This window comes from Peromyscus maniculatus, chromosome 23 (assembly GCF_049852395.1).
Source record: "Peromyscus maniculatus bairdii isolate BWxNUB_F1_BW_parent chromosome 23, HU_Pman_BW_mat_3.1, whole genome shotgun sequence".
Taxonomy (NCBI): Eukaryota; Metazoa; Chordata; class Mammalia; order Rodentia; family Cricetidae; genus Peromyscus; species Peromyscus maniculatus.
Genome location: NC_134874.1, coordinates 21548648 through 21565440, shown reverse-complemented (window position 1 = coordinate 21565440; position 16793 = coordinate 21548648). Strand labels below are relative to the sequence as shown.

The following is a 16793-nucleotide window of genomic DNA, read 5'->3' as shown; positions in this document are numbered from 1 at the left end:
CCTGCCTCAAACTCTGGGGCGCTGCTGGGATGACATTCGGGTCTTCCCTCCTAGCACGGGTCTTAGGAGTCTGACCCTCCCCATACAGCCTACAGGCTAAATCGCTGAAAACCCTATACCTCCTCTGGCTGCTGGTAGCTCAGCCAGAGGCGGCCCCGCCCACAGGCGTCACACCCACCTCTTCCAATTGGCTCTGCGCTGCCAGGAGGCGGGGACAAGGCCAAGGGGGAGCAGACGCCATCCCGGCCAGAAAAGGCCCGAAGAGACCAGAAGGTACCTGTTCACGGAGAGTCTGTTCCTCCAGGTCCCGGGGAGTGTGGGACAGAGGTACAAACAAGAGAGAACGCCGAGGACTGTGGCGCGCTTGCCGAGTGCTGCCCACGTCCCGCAAGCCGAGCGTGCTCCCCCAACTCTGAGCTGTCCCTGCCCCGCAGACCTCCAGAGCGAGGTCTGATCTTGTTTTCCAGATCCGTAGGACCGAAGCTCCAGGAGGAGGAGGAGGAGGAACCGCCCAACATGGCATCGGAGGTGTGTAGGACTTCGGGGACCTTGCAGACGAGCGGGGAGGAGCTACTCGGGTTGACCCGTGCTTGGGGCCACCTCCTGCCAGACAGACCTGCACTGATAGAGAAATTACCTTCCAACCACCTTTCCAAAGCTCAGTTTAATGTGGACTCAGGGATGTTTCCATCATCATTTGCCCCGAGCGCCGCCAAGTGGCTCAGGTGGTGATTTCATTAATGACTGAGGGTTGGCCGCCACACGTGGCTGCCCCCCTCCTTTTTGTTGTTTTTTTTTTTGTTTGTTTGTTTGTTATGGTTTGTTGTTGTTGAGACCAGTTCCCCGTGTAGCCCTGGCTGCCCTGGAACTCGCTCTGTAGACCAAGCTAGCCTCGAACTCAGACCCACCTGCCTCTGCCTCTTGCTTGCTGGGATTAAAGGCGTGCGCCACCATGCTCAGCATTGTTTCCCTTTAAAAAATTTTTTATGTGTATGGGTGTTTTGCCTACATGTATGTTTGTGCACCACATGGGTGGCTGCTTGCCTATGGAGGTCAGAAGAGGGCATGGGATTTACAGGAATGGGAGTTACAGATGGTTGTGAGCCACCATGTGGGTGCTGAGAACAAAATCTGGATCCTCTGGAAGAGAAGCCAGGACTCGCAATGGCTGAGCCCTCGTTCCGACCCCTGTTTTTCCTTCTTCGAGACAGCAGCTCACTTTAGCCCAGGCTGGACTGGAACTCACTGTCTGCCCAGACTGGCCTCAAATTTCTGGCAATTCTCCTGCCGCCGCCCACCGAGTGTTCAGATTGCAGGTGTGAACCACCACATCAAAACTTTTTCCATTTAACATTTTTTTATTTGTTTATTTTGTTCGTTTATCTATTTTTATGAGTGTGTACATGTGTGGGCATGGCACACATGTGGAGACCAGGGAACAACTTGTGGAAATAGATTCTCTTTCCGACAGGCTTGGCAGCAAGGGCCTTTACCTTTCTTACACCCACTTTTCACCCCCACACCCTCTTATCAGCCCCCACCCTGTAGGGTACCCCTTGTGCCATACATGTGTCCTTATGTGTAGGAAAAGTGAAGTCCCTAAATAGTACTTGAGCTCTGTCATATGGAAAGAGTCAGAAGGCAGGGACCTCTCTCTCTCTCTCTGACCCAAGTGACCCCCCCCCCCCAGGGTGTCCCTGTCCTCTCCTTTGAGCAAGGAATTCCTGGCTTCTCTTCCTATTTAGTGATAGGTGTGCAAGACACGGGTCCCTTCCACGGACTTGGTTGATTTAACTAGCAGGTGGAATAATGAGAGCCATTGGGCTCCACTGGTAAGGTGTGGATCATGGAGTCGTCACTTTGAACTCTTAGGGGGAGGGGGGCTGCGGGGAAGCAGATGCCTGCGTGCCCAGTCCCACCTGATCTTCAGTAGCTGGCGAGTCACCCCCTTCCTCTCAGCTCATCTGAACGAGTTAAGATGGCCTGATTGACTTAGCTGCTGGGTCATGTGGAAGGTCAGGAACAAGGCCTGGACTTTGGAGGCAAACAGATGTGATTTGTACACCAGGATCGGCCTTGACCTCTTAGTTCCTTCGTGAAGTAGGGGTAATGCTGTCCACTTCATACAAGGATGTAATTGCAATGCCAGGTGTGAGCGGTGCACGCCTTTAAACCCAGCACTCGGGAGGCAGAGGCAGGCGGATCTCTGAGTCTGAGGCCAGCCTGGTCTACAATTGAGTTCCAGGACAGCCAGGACTGCACAGAGAAACCCTGTCTCAAAACAAACAAACAAAAAACAAAAACAACAAAGCAAAGCAAAAGAGCTATTAATTCTCCGGCCTCTAGCTCCCTAATGCTGGGGTTATGGGTGAGCAACAGTACACTCCGCTCACTCTGAGTAACCACTCTGGTAACTTCCCTTGTACATTTGAATTGGATTTTGCTCCTTCTACTCAACCCAACTCTGTGTCCCTTGCCCCTTGCCCCAGACTCCTAGCCTGGAGCAATGTCCTCTCCAACTGCATTGGTCCTTACCCATGGACTGACCAGTAGAGGAGACACTTCGCTCTGACCTCCCAAGGTCGTTTCAAATGTTTCCCAGAGCTAAATGTGGTGGCTCATACTTGTATCCCCAGCCCTCAGGAGGCTGAAGCAGAAGGATCACCAATTTGAGGCCAGCTTTAACTTTGTAATGAGTTCTAGGTCAGCGTGGCTGGAGTTGTGAGCTCAGCGGCAGATTGCCTGCTTAGCATCTCAATAGTAAGGGGCCTGGTACAACTCAGTAGTACAATACCTGTGTTTCACACACAAGGCCCTAGGCTCAATCCCAAAATGGAGGGGGTCAAGGGGCGTGTGTGCCTGGAAGCCTGCTGGTGGGGTTTGGAGCTCACTTTGCCCCCCCCCCCCCAGTGGTCTGGACTGCAGATGACCTCAGCTTGCCTCAAGCCAGTCTGTGGGTTGGTACTAATTGTTCTGGCCGCTGTCCTGCTTGTTAAGGAGTTGTTATTACCAACAAACCAGGCACCGAGGCCAGAAATCTGGAATGGAAAGCAGTGGCGGGATCCCTCCTGGGCCTTCCCCAACAGGCGCCTGACTCACTCTCTATTCTGGCTGGCTGGCCCCGACCCACAAGCCCCAGGGGTCCAGAGGGCGCTTTGAAGGAGATCCGGCTTTTGTTGAGGCAGCTAAGGGTCAGATGCAGAACCTCTCACAAAGCTGGGGGTGATGGTGGAGGCTGCCTCTGTGGGTCAGAGTCCTTTGACTGATGAGCACTGGAGGAGGGTCAGCTCATGTAGCCTGGGGCCAGAGCACAGACTACCTCCCAGGGTACTCCCAGCACCAGACCCAGGAACACAGATAGTAAAGCAAGCCCCAGGGCTCGGGAAGTGGCTTGGCTGATAAAATGTTTAGCTGTGTAAGCCTAAGGACCTGAGTTTGGGTCCCAGGGCTGAAGAAGTCGGAACTGTTGACCAGCCAGCCCAGCTGAATCCATGAGTTCAGGGTCAGTGAGAGATCCTGTCTCTAGAAATGTGACGGGATACTTTCATCCCGGCCCTTGGGAGGCCGAGACGAGCAATCTCTATGAATTCCAGGCCAGCTTGACTTACAGTGAGTTCCAAGCTAGCCAGGGCTACATAGCAAGGCCCTGTCTCAAAAATAATAAATAGCAGTAATAAATAATAAGGTAAAAAAAAATAATAAGGTAGAGAGCAATTGAGGAAGCCACTCCACATTGACCTCTGGTGTTTGTACACAGATGAGAACATGTACATACAGCACACGCGCACACACACACGAGAGAGCCCCCCCTAACCCTGAGCACCCGCAGCACGCACTTTGCAAATGATATCAGAATGAATGCTTATAACAGTGGTTCTCACCCTGAGGCTCTCCACCCTCTTTGGGGGAAGGGTTGAACTACCCTTGCACAGGGGATACCTGAGGCCATCAGCAAACACAGATCTTTACATTTCGATTCATAACAGTAGCAAAATAACAGTTGTAACCTAGCAATGAAAATAATTGTGTGGTGGGGGGTCACCACAACTTGAGGAACTGTGTTAAAGGGTCACAGCATGAGGAAGGTTGAGGACCACTGGCTTATAACAAGCCGATCACGTGGGTATATTCCCTACTCTGTAAAGAGCCAAAACTGAGGTTCCAAGGCATGGTATGCTATGTCCAAAGTCAGTTCAAAGTTCTAGGGCAGAAGTGAGATGTCCCCAGTGACTCTTGTGGACACCCCTTCCCCCCAACACAGAAAGGTTGCCAGCGATGACTTGCCATGTCCCTTAACATTGTCTTTACCATACTCTCCTTCAAGTCGTGGTCACCGTGTTTCCTGTATGTTCTGTGTTCCTCCTACCACCTGTCCCTATCCTGGACTGTGCGGATGTCTTTTTAGAAAAACAATGATACAGAATAAGAGGGGCTGGGATGTGGCTCAGTTGGTAGAGCATTGGGCTTCATCCCTAGGACAACATAAATTGGACGTGATCACATACCTTTAATCACAGCCCTAGAAAGGCATTGGCGGAATTATCAGTGGCTCAAGGTCATCATAGAGATTTGAAGGCCAGCCTGGGCCTTCAAATAACAATATAACTTGTGCAAGTTAAATTTAACCATTCTGCAAAATATATTTATCTCAGCTACTTGGAAGGCTGAGGCAGGAGGATTGCAAGTTTAAGGCCTGCCTAGGTCACAGAGTAAGTTCAATGCCAGCCTAGGCAACTTAGGAAACTCTCTCAAAATTAAGAGGGTCACCGGGCGTTGGTGGCGCACGCCTTTAATCCCAGCACTCGGGAGGCAGAGCCAGGCGGATCTCTGTGAGTTCGAGGCCAGCCTGGGCTACCGAGTGAGCTCCAGGAAAGGCGCAAAGCTACACAGAGAAACCCTGTCTCGGGAAAAAAAAAAAAAAAAAAACCATTAAGAGGGTCATCGTAGCGGCACATACCTTTAATCCCAATACTCAGGAGGCAGAGATAGGCAGATCTCTTAAGAATGCCAAGCCAGCCAGCCATAGTAAGACCCTATCTTGATAGATAGATAGATAGATAGATAGATAGATAGATAGATAGATAGATAGATAGATAGATAGATAGATAGATAGATAAGGGGCTGGGGAGATAGCTTAGTGATTAAGAGCACTTACTGTTTTTGCAGAGGACCATGGTTCAGTTCCCAGCACCCATATGGTGGTTCACAACCATCCATAAACTGCAGTTCTAGGGGATCCAACACATCCTCCTGGCCTCTGCGGGTACCAGGCATGCATATATGGTGCACAGACATACATCAGGCAAAACATAAGATAAAACAAATAAATCCAAAAAAATAAATAAAAGAGGACTGTTAATATATAGCTCAAACACAATGCTTGTCTGCCATGCAAGAATCCCTAGGTTTAATCTCCAGTATTATATATGCATACACATACATCTAAGTATATATGTGTGTATATGTATATATACCTATATACATATATATGTGTGTATTTATACATAAATATGTGATCATAGAGTAAGTACATACTATATTGCCTGTCAGTTAAAGAAAAAATTCTAATGTGATCCCAAGAATGCCACCATCTCCCTGGTCCATGCCATATGGTGAAAAAGAGCCCTGACCTCTGTGTCTGTCATATCCCCGGCACACTCACCAAATCCCTGACCCTCTGGGTCTCAGTTGCCCTGTCCAGTAAGAATAATGTCTAATGCCTACCTTCCCCCCCCCCCCCCACCTTTCTGGGTAACTCTCCTAAGGGTTCCTTTTGAGTGTGTGTTCTATTCTGCTCTCTTGGCCAGAGTGGGAAGCTATGGGGTGGCCGATTTGTGGGTGCTGTCGACCCCATCATGGAGAAGTTCAACTCATCCATCTCCTATGACCGGCATCTGTGGAATGTGGATGTGCAGGGGAGCAAGGCTTACAGCAGGGGCCTGGAGAAGGCGGGCCTTCTCACCAAAGCCGAGATGCAGAAGATACTGCAGGGCCTGGACAAGGTAGCCTCCGTGTCCTAAGGCCCACCCTACATCCACTCCCCTGGGAACCCAGGCTCCTACCCCAAATCCCTAAGCACTACATTCAACTTTATTTCCTCCTTCGGATGCTGGAGATGGAGCCCAGAGCTGTGGTGCATGCTGGGTAAATGCTCTGCTTCTGAGCTATGCCCCCAGGCCCTCACTGGGAGATTCTAGACAAGTGTTCAATTCTACCACTGAGCCATATCCTGGCTCTTATATCCTGGGGCACAAGCTGTAGTATTCCAGGTTTGTTGTTTAATCTCGAGGTAAGGAGATGACTAGAGAGGTGTTACAATCACCATCTTTATCTTTTAATGAGTCCTCCTGGCCCAAGACCAAGGTGGAATGGGTCTGAGATCATCCCTCAAGGACGAGGAATATTCTGTGGCTAAGCTTCCATACAAGGGCGTTTAACCATGGTGGATCCAGACCAAGACAGGGAGACTCCTGGCTCCTGATGCCTATTAATCTGATCCCCTGGGTTGCTGCCACCTGCTTCAGGTAGCTGATGAGTGGGCCCAGGGCACCTTCAAACTGCACCCTAACGATGAAGACATCCACACAGCCAATGAGCGTCGCTTGAAGGTATGACACATCCTAACAATTGGTCTCCCCTTTTCACCTTATCCTGGACACTAACCATCATTGGCAGAGTAGAAATGCTAAGAGGCTTGGGCAAGACCGGGGTTCCCTGGCATAGGGAGGGAAAGCCATAGGGCTGGCAAGGACCGCTACCTAGACTCAGCATTCACACTGAGCGGGGAATTCTAGCCTAACCTCATGCCTCTTCACCCCTAGGAGCTTATCGGCGAAACTGCGGGAAAGCTACATACAGGACGAAGTCGCAACGACCAGGTATCAATCACCAGCCCTCTTTACCCTCTGCTGTGAACTTGTCAACCTCGGGAACCCGGGAGGCTCTTAGGGGCTCAGCTGTAGTCCTGGCTCTCCAGGGAGGCAGCAAGCTCCACTCCCTGAGTGGGGCCTTTTCATCCCCACAGGTGGTCACGGACCTCAGGCTGTGGATGAGGCAGACCTGTTCAAAACTCTCTGCCCTCCTCTGGGCGCTTATTGGAAGCATGGTCGACCGGGCTGAGGCGTAAGTCTTCTGGGGGACACACTGCCACGAGGATTTTCTCTCTAGGGGGGATCTAAGCAAGGAATGGGTGTTGGTAACCCTAAGGCAGCCAGGCTGGAAGTACGCAGGCACCCAGCATGGATGATGGTTCCGCTGTGGCTCCATAGTAGATGGGGTCCCAGCCTATATACCCTAGCTCCTCCAGGGACCAGATGTGAGACCATGTACAGTTAGAGCAGAATTGCATATAAACACCTGAGGAATACGGAATACTCAAGTGAGGGACCAAAGAACCTCCTGCTCCTTCCTAAAGGAAGAGAGTATCAACAGTCCACAGGCCCAGTTGGGTTTGGGGGAGGTGGTATTTGTTTTAGATTTATTTTATTATATATATATATATATATATATATGAGTGTTCTGATTGCATGTATACATGTGTTCCATCTGCATGCATACATGTGTTCCACCTGCATGCCTGATGCCTCTGGAGGTCAGAAGAGGGCATCAGATCCCCTGGAACTCAAGCTGTGAATATCTATGAGCCCCCCATGTGAGAACTGGGAGTCAAATCGAAAACAAGTGGCCTTAAGCAATAAGCTATCTCTCCAGTCCCGTGGGCCCAACTGTGATAGGCTCAACTGCTCTCATGAAGATGGCAGCGGTTTGGCTCAGAGGATAAGGCCTTAAAACAGACACTGGGAGTCACAGAGGCTCTGTGTTCTCTAAGAGCAAGACCTAGATGGCAGGGGTGAGGAGAGTTGGAGAATGAGGCCCTGAGGTATTAGGTGGGCTTAGAGCTCCAAAAACAATACAGAGTAGTAAGGAATGGGGAATATATATATGTATGTATGTATGTATGTATGTATGTATGTATGTATGTATATAAGTTTTTTGAGACAGGGCTTCTCTGTGTAGCTTTGGAGCCTTTCCTGGAACTCACTCTGTAGCCCAGGCTGGCCTCGAACTCAGAGAGATCCGCCTGGCTCTGCCTCCCCAGTGCTAAGACTAAAGGTGTGCGCTACCACCACCTGGCTTTGTTTTTGAATTTTGACACAGGGTTTCTCTGTAGCCCTGACTATCCTGGAACTCGCTCTGTAGACCAGGCTGGCCTAGAACTGAGATTCACCTGCCTCTGCCTCCTGAGCGCTGGAATTAAATTGTGCGCCACCACCGCCTGGCTATGAGTGGAGCATGTGTTCATAGCTCCAGCCTGGATCAGAGGGCAGTGATGAGCCATCCTTAAGGATCTTTGGAGACAAAAGCTCCAGGTGTCCGAGGAAAGGTCGTGACTGAGCCTGCTGCAGGCAATCACCCCTCAGTTCACACTGTCCCCTCTTACCCCACATCCCACCCCGACATGGAAGGCAAACCACAGAGCCAAAGGCTGCCTCCCACCAGCATCATCCCATGCTTCCGTGTTCTAATATCCCTGGAACTGGCTTTGTCCCCTGCAGACTTGACAAAGGAGCCCCTGAAAAATCTTAGGTGGTATCAGAATCAGGGATGACCCCTCCTTGTTCCTGACTCTGTGTCCCCTATAATTGTGACTACATGGGGTGGGGTGCTGGGAAGAATAAGGGATGTGAGGGCAAATTAATACAAGGTTGTTTGTAGTGGCATGATAACAGCATTCTGAAATAGAATATGGTGATGGTTATACACTAAGGGTAGCCTGGGACTTGCTATGTAGCCCAGGCTAGCCTCAAATTTAATCTCCTCCTCTCCTTCCTGTCCTCGACTTTTCATTTCTTTCTTTCTTTCTTTTTTTTCTTCCTACAGTCCAAGCTGTCCTTATAGCCTCTATGTGACCGAAGCTGACCTTGAACTCCAGGTCCCAAATGCTATGGTCACATGTGTGCACCACCACACCCAGAGCTGGGCTTTGTTTTTCCGAGAGGTTCTTATCTGTAACCCAGGCTGCGTAGGACTCACCATATAGCCAAGGCTGCTCTCAATCTTATGGCAATCCTCCTGTCTCAACCTGAGACTGTAGACTTGCACCCCTTGTGCCCTTCCTGGCTTAGTCTTTGATCTCATTGTCTCGCTTCCGGTCTCTTTTCTCGTAAGACCTGTTTTGTCTCCTGGTGAGCATCTGGTCCCCTCTTCGGGCAGAGCCCCACAGGTCTGATCCCACTTTCCCGAAAAGAGCCTAGCCTGTAGGGTTCCAGGTATCCTAGGCAAGCCTTACCTGTCCCTGCTCGACCCCAACCCCTCAGGTCTCCTGCTTCTTCCTCGATTGCAGGGAACGTGATGTCCTCTTCCCAGGCTACACACACCTGCAGAGGGCTCAGCCCATCCGCTGGAGCCACTGGATCCTGAGGTGAGCTGTGTGGAGCAGGCAGGGGGCCCTAACCAGGGGTCTTGATGGACGGGGAGGCTCCCTAGCGTCCTGCCTCCCACCACCCACCCGTTTCCGGTTTCCCATAGCCACGCTGTTGCCCTGACTCGAGACTCAGAGAGACTGCTGGAGGTGCAGAAGCGGGTCAATGTCCTGCCGCTGGGGAGGTACGGCTGTCTTCAGTGTCCCCAAGGCCTGATGGGAAGTGAGGGCGGAGAGCCACACAGTCAGCATGGATGAAGAAAGCTTGGGGGTTAGAGGGAGGGGCTTGTGAGGTCCAGCCCCTTCCTCAGAGTGTATTTATACACAGTTCCGGGTGCTGGGGCGGGGCATTTCTTCAGTGGGTAAGTTGCCCATGCTGCTGTGGGGAACCGTTCACACGTGTGCCTGTAGCATCCCCAGTGAAACCCATTGGGTCACCAAAAAAGACATGAAAATAGAAGGAGCTGGGGACGGGCTGGAGAGATAGCTTAGCGGTTAAGAGCACTGATGCTCTTCCGGAGGACCCGGGTTCAATCCCCAGCACCCGCATTGCAGCTCACAACTGTCTGTAACTCCAGTTCCAGGGGACCCACACACAGGCAATAACACCAATGCACATAAAATAAAAATAAAGCAATAAAAGGGGGGAGCTGGGGAGAAAGGATCAGTAAGGTTGGGAGGACAAGAGAGGGTAATGGAGGAGTGAATATAATTGAAATACATTTTTTTTTGAGGGGGTGTTGGGTCCCTTGGAGCTGGAGTTAGACAGATGTGAGCTGCCATGTGGGTGCTGGGAATTGAACCTTGGTCGTCTGGAAGAGCAGTCAGTGCTCTTAACCACTGAGCTATCTCTCCAGCCCCTGAAATACATTCTATACGTGTATGAAAAATATCATGAAATCAGATATGTATAATATATATGCTAATTAAAAACTCCAAGGTGGGCTGGCTCACTGGTTAAGAGCACTTGCTCTTCCGGACTAGAGTTCAGTTCCCCGCACTCACATTGGGTGACTTATAACCCACCTGTAACTCCAGCTCCAGAAAATCCAGTACTCTCCTCTGGCCTCCATGGTGGCCTCCATGGGCACTTTCATACATGTGACATATTCATACGTGTACATATATGTACACATAAATAAAAATAATAGAAACAAATCTTTAAAAACAAAACAAACCCATAAAGGCTAGAGAGGTGGTTAAGAGCATTGGCTGCTCTTGCAGAAGACCCAGGTTCAGTTCCCAGCGCTCACATTGGGTGGCTCACAACTGCCTCTGTCTCCGGTTCCAGCCTCTCTGAGGTCCTCTTTTGGCCTCTGTGGGCACCTACCTGCATATGGTTCGCATACAGAGAAGAAAGCACACACATATACACATAATGTTTTTAACAACAACAACAAAAAGCTAGTCCCTACTTGGTCTTCCAGCTCTCTAACAAGGGGAATAACCAAACTTAAGAATGTGCCGAAACTCCAGCCAACTTCCCATTGGCCATCATTTTCCCTGCCCAGTGCCAAATGTTTGGGGTCTTAGGTGGCCAGGCCAGCAAAGGGGCTGAGTACCTAAGATTTGATTCTGAGTGTTGCATGTGTGCGGTACCCGGAACCTCAATCACTATGAACCCTTTGTCTCTACAGTGGGGCCATTGCAGGCAACCCCCTGGGTGTGGACCGGGAGCTACTCCGAGCAGGTGAGGTATACTCTGTTCATCCTTCTCCGGAGACTGTCACTCTTAGCGCCTGCTGGGTCCCAAAGACACAAGAGATGACATGTGGGAGATACGGAGGTCCTTGTGTTCACTGATAAGCACTAGGGGAGCCAGGAATGTCAAGCACACAGGGTTGTAGCTTCAACACAACTTCGTGTTGGTTCAGACTTGGGGAATCTGACCCCAAGCAGTTTATTTTAGGCATTTTGAAGCACAGCACAATTGGATGAAATTTTCCTTGGTGATAATTAACTCAATCCCATGTGCACAGTAATCCCATGTGTCATAAAACTTATGACTATATTGAAACTCTTTGGAAAGTACATGTGACACCTTCCATAAAGATAGGTTCTATAGATTGACAAGCTCATGATAAGGGTCTGGGGCGGGAGGATCTGGTGTGGTCTTGGCCACACAGAGAGTGCAAAGGTCACCAGGCTATTAACCTCTTCTGCTCCCAACCTTCTGGGTGGAAAACAGGTTATACACCCCTCCTTTTGAAGTGACAACCCTATGTGTTGACATTTCTGGGTTCCCCTAATGCTTATCTGTCAACACAAAGACTTCTGTGTCCTCCCCTCCCCCCCCCCCCAATGAGAGGACAGAGGCCCTCATATCTTGCCTATGGGTATTGAGATGAATGGGGTTGCCTATGGCAGGAGTACCTATTGCTGGGAATTCTCAGACCTCCATCCACCCTCCTGAGATCTGTACAGAGGCCCCTCTCCCCACCCCATACTCCTCCTCCATTCTCATTTCCAAGAAGGGGTCCAGGATGAAGCTGGGGACCCCAGTTCAGGGTAGAGAAGAGTGCTTCTCACCTTCCAGTCCAACCGTTTTTCCTCCCTCAACACCCAGAACTGAACTTCGGGGCCATCACACTCAACAGCATGGATGCCACCAGCGAGAGAGACTTTGTGGGTAAGAAAGAGAGGGGTCCAAGGCGGGGGATGGTACGTCAGTTAGTAGAATGCTTCTTAGTGTGCATGAAGCTCCGGGTTTGATCCTCAGCACTGGGCATGATCTGGGCGTGTTGGTTCCCACCCACAGTCACAGCACTTGGGAAGTGGAGGCAGGAATTCCAGTAATGGGAGGACATCCTCTGCTAGTTAGTTCGAGGCCAGCCTGGGCTTTCTAAGACCCTGTCTCAAACAAACAAAACCCAAAACAAATCCAGCAGGATTACTCAGTGGGGCTGGGCGGTGGTGGCGCACGCCTTTAGTCCCAGTACTTGGGAGACAGAGGCAGGCAGATCTCTGTAAGTTCGAGGCCAGCCTGGGCTACAGAGCGAATTCCAGGACAGGGCTCCAAAGCAACACAGAGAAACCCTGACTTGAAAAACCAGAGAGAGAGAGAGAGAGAGAGAGAGAGAGAGAGAGAGAGAGAGAGAGAGAGAGAGAGAGAAAGAGAGATATTACTCAGTGGGTAAAAGCGCATAGTTCTAAGCCTGACGGTCTGAGTTTGATGCCCTCAACCCACATGGTGGAAGCAGAGCTCTGTTGAGCAAAGTTGTCCTTTGACCTCTATGAGAGAACCCACACAGAGGGTAAAAATGAAAAGAAAGAGCCTGTTGTACCTTCCAGCGGAGTTCCTGTTTTGGGCTTCTCTGTGTATGACCCACCTCAGCAGGATGGCAGAGGACCTGATCCTCTATGGCACCAAGGAATTCAACTTCGTGCAGCTCTCTGATGCCTACAGGTAAGGGCGGTATCTCAGTACCAACTGGAACTGGCTTCCTCCCACCCCGGTCCACCCCAGCCTTTGCAAGACCCGCCCAGTGCCTCTGCCAGCGGGCCAGCCAGGCGGAAGCAGAACCTCAGACCTCACACCTCTGTCCCCAGCACTGGAAGCAGCTTGATGCCCCAGAAGAAAAACCCAGACAGCCTGGAGCTGATCCGGAGCAAGGCGGGCCGAGTGTTTGGGCGGGTGAGCTGGGAAGAGTGGAAGGCCAGGCCTCCAGACGGACCCCGTGGGTCCTCGGGGGACTCCATGATTGGCTCTGGTGTCCCAGCTCCTCAGCTTCGTTCTTCCTGCAGTGTGCTGGGCTCCTGATGACTCTCAAGGGACTTCCAAGCACCTACAACAAGGACTTACAGGTACGAGGCTGGGAATGTAAGGAGGAATCCTCTGGCGATACCCCAGCCTTCTTCTCAGAGCACTGACACACCCCGACAGGAACCCCTAGAATGATTCCTTCCTGTCCTGGGCACACAGTCCGTCACTACCCTCAGAACTACCCTGCTGCTCCTTGGGGTAGAAGGGAGAGGTGCTAAGTGTACCGAACGGAACAAGGGGAGAAGTCTGGGTGACGGGTGGGGCTGCCGGCCCCTTACCTGCCACATGCCTCCCAGGAAGACAAGGAAGCCGTGTTTGAAGTGTCCGACACCATGACTGCTGTCCTTCAAGTGGCCACGGGAGTCATCTCCACGCTGCAGGCAAGACTAGCCCTCCCCACATCACCTACCTACACCCTTCGCTAGGCCCTTGGTCAGTGGAAATGCCAGTGATTTGTAGGGGAGGAGATGAGGCCAGAAGACCTGGGATGGGGAGGGCAAGGCGCCAAAACCTGGAACAGAAGAATAGGGATGGTTAGATAACACCAAAGTCCCAGGTTTTGGACAGAGTAGGATTTTTTTTTGTTTTGTTTTGTTTGGAGACAGGATCTTACTGTGTAGCACAGGCTGGCCTCAGCCTCTTCCCATTCTCCTTCTGAGATCGGGTCTTGCATAAAGCCTAGGTTGGCATTAATCTCACCATCCTGCTGCCTTTGTCCTAAGTGCTGGGGTTGCAGGCATGCTCCTTACCACTAACCAGATTCCGGCTGTTGCCGGTTATCACATGAATAGCCGTTTCTTTTCTGGGGGGCGCGGGGGAGGGGAGGGCGGTGATGGTGGTGGTAAGACAGGGTCTCACTGTGTAAACTGGCTGTCCTGGAACTCACTATGACCAGGCTGGCCTCAAACTCACAGAGGTCTGCCTGCCTCTGCCTCCGGAGTGCTGGGACTAAAGGCATACACTGCTACACGTGAGTTAGGATATATACTGAACTTTCAGTATACAACAAAGAGGCATAGAGAACCCCCATGTGCCAACATCCAGCTTTAAAAATAACCACTTCATGGTCATTCTTTGGTTAAGACAGGGTCTCACTGTGTGGTCACATGTTGCTTCTGCTGTTTTTCTCCATTTCTTCCCCTCTCCTACAGTTATTCTGAAGTCAGTTTCCATTGTCTCCTCATTTCATCCCTGAATAGTTCAGCTCTTTCTAAAGCACTGGTTCTCAAAATGTGCCTCTCTCTGCTTACCTGATGCGGACGGAGGAGATTGCCCAGTGGTTAGAGCACTTGCTTCACAAGTGTGAGGCCCCAAGTTCCCATCCCCAGAAACACAAGCTGATACCAGCTGGGCATGGAGGCACATCTGTAATTCCAGATCCCCGAAAACAGAGACAGGGTGTCTTAGTTAGGGTCTCTATTGCTGTGAAGAGACACCATGACCATGGCAACTCTTATAAAAGAAAACAATTGAGGCAGCTGCTTATAGTTCAGAGATTTAATCATCATCATGGCGGGGATGGTGGTGTGCAGGCAGACATCATGCTGGAGAAGGACCTGCTGCATATTGACTTGAAGATGACAGGAAGTGGTCTGAGATACTGGGTGTGGCCTGAGCATATATGAGCCTCCCAAGCCCACCTCCACAGTGACGCACTTCCTCCAACAAAACCACACCTACTCCCAGAAGGCCACACCTCCTAACAGTACACTCCCTTTGGGGGCCATTTTCTTTCAAACCACCACATAGCGGATCCCCAGAGGAAGCTGGTAGGGTATCCCCAGAGGTAGCTGGCTAGTGAGACTAGCCATGTCTGTGAGGCCTGGGTTTGATTGAGAGACCCTTCCTCAGTGAATAAGGTAGAAGCACTAACAAAGATGATTCCCTGCCTCAGCCTCAGGCCTTCTCATGCAAGGGCATGCACATGTGCCCGCACACATATTTTTTTTAAATCAGGCTGGAGAGATGTCTCAGAGGTTAAGAACACTGGCTACTCTTCCAAAGGTCCTGAGATCAATTCCCAGCAACCACTTGGTGGCTCACAACCATCTGTAATGAGATCTGGTGCCCTCTTCTGGCCTGCAGGGGTCAATGCAGGCAGAACACTATAATAAATCTTACAATAACAAAAATAAACCCTGAATTAAAAAAAAATCATGCACATACAATAGGTACACCACATACACAAAATGGAAAAAGAAAAAAATATATAGTCCTATACTGGGAGCATGGGGACACCCCTGTTATCTCAACACTGGGGGTGCTGAGGCGGGATTGTAAATGTGAGGCCAGTCTGGGCTACAAAGTCTCAAAAGATAAAAACAAACTAACAGTGATGAATATGTCCCCCGGGTGGGGTGGGGTGGGGGCATAAGAGACTGCTCGATTGCTTAGGACACAGTAGGGCAGACTCCACGAGATCCCCTAGCTCACTTCTACTGAACCTGTGCCTCCAGATTCACCGGGAGAACATGACACAGGCACTCAGCCCTGACATGCTGGCCACCGACCTCGCCTACTACCTGGTCCGCAAAGGGGTGAGTGTGAAGCAGCTGGGCATGCGGACAAGGGTGTCCCCAAAGCCGGGCACCCAGGTCACGACAGCACCCGCCTCCGCCTTTGTCTCTAGATGCCGTTCCGCCAGGCCCATGAGGCCTCAGGGAAAGCTGTGTTCATGGCAGAGACTAAAGGAGTCGCCCTCAACCAACTGTCGCTGCAGGAGCTGCAGACCATCAGGTATGCGCGCCCCCACCCCCATCCCCACCCTGGAAGCTGACCCTGGGCAACTCCAGGTTGACATGCACTGTCTGTCTTGACTCGTCTTTCTCCTCCAGCCCCCTGTTCTCCGGTGACGTGAGTCACGTGTGGGACTACGGCCACAGCGTGGAACAGTACAGTGCCTTGGGCGGTACTGCACGATCCAGTGTCGAGTGGCAGATCGGCCAGGTGCGAGCCCTGCTGCGGGCCCAGCAGGCCTAGATTCCACCCACCCAAAGCTGCCCGCGCCCCACCCCAATAATAAAGTGGGACCCTGAAGAGACGCCGTGTGTTTCCTGCTTCGGCCTGTCTTCCACTCGGATGGGCTTGGGAGTTTGAGCTGGTCACTGGGGACATGAAGGAAGTAGAAAAAAAAAATAAGTAGAATGTCAATGGTGAGAGGCAGGAAGGGGAGTCGAGGCTCCCATCTGATCCTGTCGTTTCCTGGCTCTACACCTCCCATGCCAGAGGCCCCGGGCAGGCAGTATAGATATGAATGCTCGATCAACACAAAATCATAAACTTAAAACATCATGAAGGGGTGCTGGAGAGACGCGACAGTGCTCACTCCTGCAGAGAGCAGCCCCATCAGGAGGCTCACAAACCTACCTACCTGGAACTTCAGCTCCCGGGGCTCTGACACCCCCTTCTGGCTTCCATGAGTACTGCACATACCCACATACTCCATACCACATACACGTTTTTTTTTTTTTTTTTTTTTTGTTTTGTTTTGTTTTGTTTAATTAATCTTTTTAAAAACCACATGATAAAGGCCTGGGGCCACATGAGCGCCTGTCTCAATAAAACAAAATCAAGTAAAAATACAAAGCATACCGGGCGGTAGTGGCGCAC

At 51.0% G+C, this 16793-nt stretch overlaps 1 protein-coding gene across 4 annotated transcripts; it reads left to right on the top strand.

Moving 5' to 3' along the window:
- The first annotated feature begins 203 nt into the window (after nucleotides 1-203).
- Nucleotides 204-16224, top strand: Asl (argininosuccinate lyase). Of its 4 annotated transcripts, none has more exons than XM_042267992.2 (17): nucleotides 204-327; nucleotides 468-528; nucleotides 5808-6002; nucleotides 6525-6608; nucleotides 6822-6878; nucleotides 7025-7122; nucleotides 9344-9421; nucleotides 9529-9606; nucleotides 11059-11111; nucleotides 11988-12050; nucleotides 12713-12827; nucleotides 12971-13055; nucleotides 13166-13225; nucleotides 13481-13564; nucleotides 15641-15721; nucleotides 15814-15920; nucleotides 16019-16224. In XM_042267992.2, the coding sequence occupies exons 2-17, from the start codon at nucleotides 517-519 to the stop codon at nucleotides 16161-16163; spliced, it is 1395 nt and encodes a 464-aa protein (XP_042123926.1). In that variant the 5' UTR covers nucleotides 204-327; nucleotides 468-516; the 3' UTR covers nucleotides 16164-16224. The 4 variants fall into 4 exon arrangements, with proteins under 4 accessions (XP_042123926.1, XP_042123925.1, XP_042123927.1 ...); XM_042267991.2 differs by having other exon boundaries at nucleotides 216-327; nucleotides 435-528; XM_042267993.2 differs by having other exon boundaries at nucleotides 219-273; nucleotides 435-528.
- The last annotated feature ends 569 nt before the right edge of the window (nucleotides 16225-16793 follow it).

Excerpts from the sequence above, each read along its gene's own strand:
- Asl (XM_042267992.2), top strand. Across the intron at positions 6,609-6,821 it reads CCAATGAGCGTCGCTTGAAG|GAGCTTATCGGCGAAACTGC; the intron begins GTATGACACATC and ends CTTCACCCCTAG. Across the intron at positions 12,828-12,970 it reads CAGCTCTCTGATGCCTACAG|CACTGGAAGCAGCTTGATGC; the intron begins GTAAGGGCGGTA and ends CTCTGTCCCCAG.